This window comes from Stomoxys calcitrans, chromosome 5 (genome assembly GCF_963082655.1).
Source record: "Stomoxys calcitrans chromosome 5, idStoCalc2.1, whole genome shotgun sequence".
Taxonomy (NCBI): Eukaryota; Metazoa; Arthropoda; class Insecta; order Diptera; family Muscidae; genus Stomoxys; species Stomoxys calcitrans.
In genome coordinates this window covers 157,075,571-157,085,211 of record NC_081556.1, presented here as the reverse complement: position 1 = coordinate 157,085,211, position 9,641 = coordinate 157,075,571, and the positions used below count along the sequence as shown (strand labels likewise).

Genomic DNA, 9,641 nt, shown 5'->3' with positions numbered 1-9,641 from the left:
CAATCAAAGGATGACATTACACAGACCATGGACGTGTCGTCGTCGTCGTCATTGTCGCAGGACATTTGTGCTAAAGAAGAAACAGAAAACAGTAAAAAAAATTAAAACATTTATGAAGAGAATCGTGCCAAAACTTTCAACATTTTTAAATGACTTAACATAAAATGCTCAACAACCAACAAAACGAAGATTATACATGACATAATTGCTCTTACTTGCTCCTCCCTCGTACACATTATTCTAATGAATTATTAAAACGCTAACAGAAAAAACAAGACAAAGATTATTAAAATTCGAAAAAAAACGATAACCAAATACAATATTTGAAGTATTCAACAAGTGCTATTACAAAACAAAAATGAAGAAGAGAATAAAATCTAAAACAATTGAAATTGTCATTGATTTTATTTAGAGTTAATATCAAATCAATCAAATAAACGAATAAACGATTTGAGTTTATCCCCATTTTGGTGTTTGATTTCAATTTGTATTTGTGAAACATACAGGTCTGGGCAAAAATGGAAACACATTCATGCATATCCTGTAAGGTATTAGTACTTGTATACATGTACATGCGAGTACATGTATATGTGGCAGAAACGGTAAAATTTTCAACACATATTAAATTTTGATACTGCTTTAAAAATTTCCAAAATTTTCTATGAACTGAGATTTCATTGCAGGATGTTGTCCGGCTATAGACTTCTTGGAATAGAAAGCAACAATGGTCTTAAGCCGGACAATATCCTGCAATGGAATCTAAATAAGATTTTAGACCAAAAAAAAAAAGCGAAAACAGACAAATTTCTAAAAACGCAAAGTTTTCCATCAAATAAAATTTTATATAAAAATATGTTTTATTTTTTCAAAATTTTTATGAGTTTGATAAAATTTTTAAAAAAATTAAATGTCGAAAAAATTTAAATTTTGACAAGATTTAAAAAAAAAAATATCTTGTATATAAAAATCAAATTGTGTTTGTTTGTGTGTTCCTTATAGACTCAGAAACGGCTGAATTGATTTTCTTGAAATTTTTACTGACTATATTTTTTGATATCTGAAGGGGGAGCGGATCCTCCCCCTTACCCAAATTTTCAGAAACGTCATATCTCGGAGATGAGTGATGCGATTTAAGCGAAGTTTTGTGTGCTCTCTTATAATAACTTACAAACAAAAATTTGGTATCCAAATTTCGGATGGAGTACCTAGGGGGGGCGCCCCACCCCAAAACCTACCAAATATATATATACACCAAACACGACAATATGGGACTCAAATGAAAGGTATTTGAGAGTAGAATACGAATCTAATACCCAAATTTGGCATCAGGTGTTCACGGGACCTCCCCAACTCCCAAAACACCCCTAAATCGGACATATTTACCGACCATGACGATATGGGACCCAAATGAAAGGAATGTGCGAGTAAACACCAAATCTGATATCCAAATTTGAGACAAAAGTACTGAGGGTCCTCCCATTACCCAAAACACCCCCCAAACAGGACTTATTTACTGACCATGACAATATGGGGCTTAAATAAAAGGTATTTGAGTGTAGAATACGAATCTGATATCCAGAAGTGGGATCAAGTGTTTGTTAAAAAAAGACAAATTTACGACCATAGCAATATGGAGCTAAAATGAAAGGTCTTTGGAAGTACCCCACGAATCTGATACCAATATTCGGCAAAAAGTTTCAATGGGGTCAACCCACACCATAACACCCCCCAAATAGGAAATAAAGGGTGATTTTTTTGAGGTTAGGATTTTCATGCATTAGTATTTGACAGATCACGTGGGATTTCAGACATGGTGTCAAAGAGAAAGATGCTCAGTATGCTTTCACATTTCATCATGAATAGACTTACTAACGAGCAACGCTTGCAAATCATTGAATTTTATTACCAAAATCAGTGTTCGGTTCGAAATGTGTTCATTCACCGTTCAGCGATGAGGCTCATTTCTGGTTGAATGGCTACGTAAATAAGCAAAATTGCCGCATTTGGAGTGAAGAGCAACCAGAAGCCGTTCAAGAACTGCCCATGCATCCCGAAAAATACACTGTTTGGTGTGGTTTGTACGCTGGTGGAATCATTGGACCGTATTTTTTCAAAGATGCTGTTGGACGCAACGTTACGCTGAATGAACACATTTCGAACCGAACACTGATTTTGGTAAAAAAATTCAATGATTTGCAAGCGTTGCTCGTTAGTAAGTCTATTCATGATGAAATGTCAAAGCATACTGAGCATCTTTCTCTTTGACACCATGTCTGAAATCCCACGTGATCTGTCAAATACTAATGCATGAAAATCCTAACCTCAAAAAAATCACCCTTTATTTGTTTTATTTTATTTGGGTGTTTTCTCAGACCATCTTAACACGAAAACAATGATTTTGACGTTTTATTGGAAATAAGTAAAATAGGTCGCCAGAGTATAACCTCCAATTATCCAAAAGTATAGCGTCGGCCTAGCAGTTGAAAAAAGGTCACTTAAAGAATTGCTATAGTATTGGAGATAATCAAGTTATGGTCCGAATCGGTCCATAATTGATTTGAATATTGAAGACCATAGTGGAAGTCTTTGTGACCATTTTCAGCCAATTCGAGTAACAATTGCGCCCTTTAGGGGCTCAAGAAGTAAAATAGGGAGATCGGTTTATATGGCAGCTGTATCAGGCTATAGACCGACTAGGACCGTATTTGACATGTATGTTGAAGGTCATGAGAGAAGGCGTTGTACAACATTTCTGCCAAATCGGATAATAATTACGCCCTCTGGAGGCTAAAGAATCAAGAATTGCACCCTCTAGTGCCTTCTTGAGTCACTAGAGGGCGCAATTCTTATCCGATTTGACTGAAATTTCGCATGATGTGTTTTGTTACGACTTGTAATAACTGTGCCAAAAATGGTTTAAATCGATACATAACCTGATATAGCTTCCATATAAACCTATCTGGGATCTTCACTTCTTGAGCCTCTAGAGGGCGCAATTTCATCCGATTTGGCAGAAATGTTTTACAACGGTTTCTTTCATGACCTTCAACATACGCGTCTAATATGGTATGAATCGATCAATAGCTTGATACAGCTCCCATTTAAACCTATCTCCCGAATTTGTTTCTTGATCCCCTACAAGGCACAATTCTTATCCGAATGAACTGGAATATTAGACAATGACTTCTACAATGCTCAGCATTCATTTATGGTCCGAATCGGACTATAACTTGATAAAGCTCCAATAGCATAACAGTTCTTATTCAATATTCTATGTTTGTCTAAGAAGAGATACCGCGCATAGAACTCGACAAAATCGATCCATGGTGGAGGGTATATAAGATTCAGCCCTGCTGAACTTAGCACGCTCTTACTTGCCTATAATTCGGCCCGGGCGTACTTAGCACGCTTTTGCTTGTTTCTAGTTTATGAGGAAACGTAATTTAAATCACTTTTTGTAACGAATAAAAAATATCAACAAATGTACACAGGGTCACTCAAATGCACGTCATTTAGGCACCAAACTCTGTAATGGCAATACCACCCTAGTTTCACACAACTAACGCACATCAGTATGGACTATTCAGGAAGGGTTCATAAGAACAGTAACAAATGGAGGAAAATTCAAAATGTCAGTCGTTTATCTGTGAGTCCAACAATCAACCAAACGAAATGAAACGAAAAACTTTGGAGTTATTTGATGTTACCATCTGGAAAATTGCTTCATTGGGTCGGGTATAAACTCGAATACATCTAAGCACAGACAATTCAATACAAAAGCTCTTCAGAAAGTTTCCATAAAAGCTCTAAGAGCATACATAGATGAGTACATGAATAGGGACCTTGTATCTGGATATTGTTAGAATATGCAATTAAATAGCAAGAACAAAGAAGTTTATAAATTTTTTGAGTGTCAAGCTAGAATTAAAAAAAAATATAACAAGTAAGAGCGTGCTAAGTTCAGCCGGGCCGAATCTTATTTCCCTCCACCATGGATCGCATCTGTCGAGTTCTATGCGCGGTATCTCTTTTTATGCAAACAGAGAATGTTGAATAAGAACTGTATGCTATTGGAGCTATATCAAGTTGTAGTGCGATTTGAACCATAAATGAATGCTGAACATTGCAGAATTCATGGTGTAATATTTCAGTTTATGCGCCTTGTAGGGGTTCAAGAAGCAAATTCGGGAGATGGGTTTATGTGGGAGCTGTATCAAGCTATTGATCGATTCAGACCATATTGAACACGCATGTAGAAGGTCATGAGAGAAGCCGATGTACAAAATTTCTGCCAAATCGAATGAGAATTGCGCCCTCTAGAGGCTTAAATACTTGTAAATTGGCCATATCGGTCCATATAAACCGATCTTGGGTTTTGACTTCTTGAGCCTCTAGATTGCGCAATTCTTTTCCGATTGGAATGAAATTTTGCACGACGTGTTTTGTTATGATATCCAACAATTGTGCGAAGTATGGTTCAAATCGGTCCGTAACCTGATATATCTGCCATATAAACCGATCTTGGGACTTGACTTCTTGAGCCTCTTGAGGGCGCAATTCTTATCCGATTGGAATGAAATTTTGCACGACGTGTTTTTTATGACATTCAACAACTGTGCCAAGTAGGGTTCACATCGGTCCATAACCTGATATATCTGTCATATAAACCGATCTTGAGTCTTGATTTCTTGAGCCTCTAGAGGGCGCAATTCTTATCCGATTGGAATGAAATTTTGCACGACGTGTTTTGTTATGATATCCAACAACAGTGCCAAGTATGCTTTATTTTTCATCAGATTTCGCTGAAATTCGAAACAGTAAGTAGTTTTAGGCCACTCGCCATTGAACCCACGTATGGTTCGGATCGGACTATATTGAGATATAGCTGTCATATAGAGCGATCGACCGATAATGAGTCTGAAGTGCATAAAAGCATTATTTATTGCCCGATTTTGTTGAAATTTGAAATACAAAATTCAACAGAGGCTTATATTTATTAGCTCGTTCCGGCCCAGAGGACCGACCGCCGCTACAACAGGGTGGCCATAGGTTATTTAAAGGCGCCAATAACCCGCCTTGTTATGACGAGCATCATAGGTACTCAGTATTTGTGCAAGAGTCAGTACCGCCCGGCCTCTCTCCGCTCTCTCTGAGACTCTCCGCTTGATACTGCTGATTGTCCGCGACCGCCGTTGCAGCCACACCGTATGGAGCACTTCATTATCCGCAACCTGTGGTCCATGTCCATGTCGGTCCATGTTTTGTTATGGCTGCCATATAAACCGATCTTGGGTCTTTACTTCTCGAGCTTCTAGAGGGCGCAATTCTTATCCGATTTGAATGAATTTTTGCACGAAGTATTTTGTTATGATATCCAACAACAGTGCCAAGTATGGTTCAAATCAGTTTATAACCTGAACAGTTCTAGGGACTAGACTTCTTGAGCTTCTGGAGAGCGCAATTCCTTTCCTATTTGGCTGAAATTTTGCATGACGTATTTTATTCTTACTTTCAACAACTGCGTCAAATAAGGTTGAAATCGGTTCATAACCTGATATAGCTGCCATATGAACCGATCTGAGATCTTGACTTCTTGAGCCTCTAGAGGTCGCAATTATTATTCGATTTGCCTGAAATTTTGTACGACGGATCCTCTTATGACCTCAACATACGTGTTTATTATGGTCTGAATCGGTCTGGCGCAATTCTTATTCGAATTGGCTGACATTTTACACAGGCCTCCAACATATAATTTAATTGTGGTCCAAACCGAACCATATCTTGATATCGCTCTAATAGCAGAGCAAATCTTTTCTTATATCCTTTTTTGGCTAAGAAGAGATGCCGGGAAAAGAACTCGACAAATTCGATCCATGGTGGAGGGCATATAAGATTCGGCCCGGCCGAATTAAGCACGCTTTTACTTGTTAAATATGTGTTTTCTTGCTTGACACTCAAAAATTCATAAACTTGTTTCTTTTTGCTCTGATAGGTCGAAGGAAATTTGCCAAAAATTCAAATTGTCTGGGCGAATCGAATTTTCATCGCCCTGTTTACAAATTTTGCCATATCAAGTTCCCAAAAAAGATGCTTTGTTGTAGCTATTCACCGATGTGGCCACCTTATTAAATACGTCTTGATAAGAAGCATATTTTTCTTGTCAGTCGTACGAAACTTTTTCTTTACTAAAAACCTTTTCTTGTGTTACCCTATACATTTTAATTTGTTGAAAGTTTTCTGATATGGCCTTAAAAAGTCTGGCTAAATATGCGCTCTTCTTCAGATTTTACATTAGCTTCGGGGTTTTCTTTGAGTGTTTGCAAACCAAATATATGTGGTTGTTGTCTGAGCTAAGAAAAATGCAAAAAAGCTTTTTTCAACACATTTCATATTAGCATTTCTTTTGGCAAAAAGAAATAAAAATCAAAAAATGACAATACGCATGTCCTTGCATCACATGCTTTGCTTTGACATTCACAGTACAGAATGTGTTCCTCCGAAACAGATCCAAGCATTTCAACCAAAGCAATAACGTAAAGTGAATTTTTTTTTTATAAATTAAAACAATTTTTTTTGTTTTTTAGTTTTAAGATGTTCACACACATTGTCCTACAGGTTTTATGGATTACATTAACATTGAATCATTGCACCAGTAAGTATAGCAATTGAGGTCCTTGCAAACTGCTTTGAAAGCTAATACATGTGTGTGTGTGTCATTTTTCTTTTTCTATACCTTTGTTTGCCCGGTGTGATGATGTCCATCCATCAGTGGCAGGACAATCTTTAACCACTGCTATTCATCGTACCCAAGCTGCCCAGGAACGTATCAATGACCTAAAGTGCTACAAATGTGATACCATGGACGATGGTGAACTATGTGTGGATGTGTTGGCCTCCAATGCCACCAATTTCATACACAAATGTGAGGGTGAAGAGTTTATTTGCATGGTAAGCATACTGGAGTTGGGTATGTACACAGCGTTATTAAGGTGGTGCTACAAAAAAAAAATGTTGTGAAAGGTTTACAAAATTAGGCGATTTTAGAATTTCCAAAAACATAGCAGAGCCAAAGTCATGGACTCTTGGTCTATTTCCATAATAGTGTACTGTGAACCTTACTTATTATTTACGTTTGTTTTCCAGGTCAAACGTTTCTCCTATACCACCAGTAATGAAAATTCCACCAGCTCCCCGAAGATGTGGTCACTGGATCGTCGGTGTGCGGTCAACTGTGAACCCGGTTGTATTGTCATCGGTGAGCGCACCAAACTCTATGCCTGTACATCCTGTTGCGAGTCCTCAATGTGTAATACGGGCAAAGGTTCGGCCTCGTCCGTTCTCTATCGTCGCATAGAGACGGGTATTGGCACACTGTTGGGTCTGACGTTGGTTAAGTGCTTCCTCAGCTACATATCTTGAATGACGAACTCCAACGTAGCCACGTATCCACGTAGCGATTAGCTGTTGTAATTCCCCCCTTGCCGTGACAGAAAGAGAGAAATAACGAAAGAGGACCAGTGCCAAGATGATGTCTGTTTTTCTTTTTGACTCTATTTTACTCTTGAAAATCTTGTAGAATTTATTGAAGACTTCCTCCTTGTAGTTGAAATTTTATGAAATAAATAATGATAATTATTGTTTAACTAAGAAAGAAGATGTGGAATAAATGTAGCCAAATGAATGAAATGGAAAACAAGTAAAAAGGCATTAAGTTCGGCCGGGCCGAATCTTATATACCCTCCACCATGGATGGCATTTGTGCAGTTCTATGAGCGGTATCTCTGTTTAGGCAAACAAAGAATGATTGACGGACATGGCTATATCGACTTAAAATATCATGACGATCAAGAATATTTATACTTTATGGGGTCTCAGATGAATATTTCGAGGTGTTACAAACAGAATGACGAAATTAGTATACCGCCATCCTATGATGGAGGGTATAAAAATCAATTTGCATTTGATTGTTTGTTTGCGTGTTCCTTATAGACTCGGAAGCGTCTGAACCGATTTTCTTGAAATGTTCACAGATGGTGCACAATGATCCTGTGGTGAAAATAGGGAACTACATTTTTTGATATCTGAAGGGGGGCGGACCTTCCCCCTTACTCTAATTTTCAGAAACCCCAGATCTCGGAGAAATTTTGTGTGCTCTCCTATAGTACATAAAAAATAAAAATTTGGTACCCAAATTTCGGATAGGGTACCTAGGGGGCCGCCCCACATTGAAACCTACCAAACGTACATTTAGATCAATCACGACAATATGGGACTCAAATGAAAGGTATTTAGAATAAAAAAAAACGTATCTGATATCCAATTGTCGGACCAAGTGTTAGGGTGACCACCCTAGCCCCAAAACACCCCTAAATCGGACATATTTACCGACCATGGCAATATGGGATTCAAATGAAAGATATTTGCGAATAGAATACGAATCTAATGTCCAAAAGTAGGGCCACGTTTCTAAGGGGTCCACCCCTTCCCCAAAACACCCCCCAAACAGGACTTATTTACTAACCATGGCAATATGGGGCTTAAATAAAAGGTATTTGAGTGTAGAATACGAATCTGATATCCCAATGTGGGACCAAGTGTATCAGGGGCCGCCCATCCCCAAAAACTTCCCCCCCAGGGGACAACTTTATGACCATAGCAATATAGGGCTCAAATGAAAGGTCTTTGGGTGTAAAGCACGAATCTGATATTAATATTCGGGAAAAGTGTCTATGGGGCCACACCGCACCCACACAGCACGGAAATGGGAAGTATTTTCTGACTATTGCAATATGAGGCTCAAATAAGAGGGTTTTTAAAGTAGAACACGAATCCGATATATATTTTCACGGCCAATTCACTGAGTGGCCGCCCCATCCCCCAAAACACCCCCCAAGCCGGTCATGTTTGCCAACTATGGAAATATGGGGCTCAAATGAAAAGTGTTTGGGGAGTAGACCACATATCTGATATCAACATTAGGGGCCAACTGTCTAGCGGACGTCCCACCAGCATAACAACCCCAAATAGACAATTTGGGTCTTAAAGAGAGTGGAACTAAATATTTATAGTTTTTAGGTCCAATACCTCAAATCGGACATATTTTCTGACTTTTGCAATAAGGAGTTTAAATGAGATTAGAAAACGAATTTGATATCCAGTTTTGAGGCCAATGGCAATATGGGGATCAAATAAATGATATATGAGAATAGAGCACGTTGCTGATATATATTCCGGGCTTAGTGGTTTGAAGTGGTCCCCTCCAATTCCCAAAACACCCCTAAATCGGGCATATTTACCGACCATGCCAATGTGGAGCTTAAATGAAAGCTATTGGGGGATAGAGCAAGAATTGGTACCCACTTTCGGGACCAATTTTTTGGGGGTCTACCCCTTTCCCAAAATACTTCACAAACAGCAATTTTTTTGGACCATCACAATGTGGGGCACAAATAAAGGTATTTGGGAGTAGAATACGCACGTACGTTTGCGTCGTTTACAACTTTTTGACTGAAGAAGCCTAAACCACTCGTCATACCGACCATCTTTGAATGCAATAAAGCAATCCATGCTACAAAAATATACGTATTTACCCTGAAGCAAGAAAAAAATAGTTCAGTCTTTTCATCTTGACAGCAAAATTT

At 38.3% G+C, this 9,641-nt stretch overlaps 1 protein-coding gene across 2 annotated transcripts; it reads left to right on the top strand.

Annotated features, from left to right (window-relative positions):
• The first annotated feature begins 6,415 nt into the window (after positions 1-6,415).
• On the top strand, positions 6,416-7,643 carry LOC106087589 (uncharacterized). 2 transcript variants are annotated; one of them, XM_013252680.2, is made up of 4 exons: positions 6,416-6,525; positions 6,585-6,652; positions 6,770-6,948; positions 7,144-7,643. In XM_013252680.2, exons 1-4 carry the CDS (start codon positions 6,431-6,433, stop codon positions 7,417-7,419), a joined length of 618 nt encoding a protein of 205 aa, XP_013108134.1. In that variant the 5' UTR covers positions 6,416-6,430; the 3' UTR covers positions 7,420-7,643. The 2 variants fall into 2 exon arrangements, with proteins under 2 accessions (XP_013108134.1, XP_013108136.1); XM_013252682.2 differs by having other exon boundaries at positions 6,472-6,533.
• The last annotated feature ends 1,998 nt before the right edge of the window (positions 7,644-9,641 follow it).

Excerpts from the sequence above, each read along its gene's own strand:
- LOC106087589 (XM_013252680.2), top strand. The coding sequence starts at position 6,431 with ATGACAATACGCATGTCCTTGCATCACATGCTTTGCTTTGACATTCAC. Across the intron at positions 6,526-6,584 it reads ATCCAAGCATTTCAACCAAA|TTTTAAGATGTTCACACACA; the intron begins GCAATAACGTAA and ends TTTGTTTTTTAG. Across the intron at positions 6,949-7,143 it reads GTGAAGAGTTTATTTGCATG|GTCAAACGTTTCTCCTATAC; the intron begins GTAAGCATACTG and ends TTTGTTTTCCAG.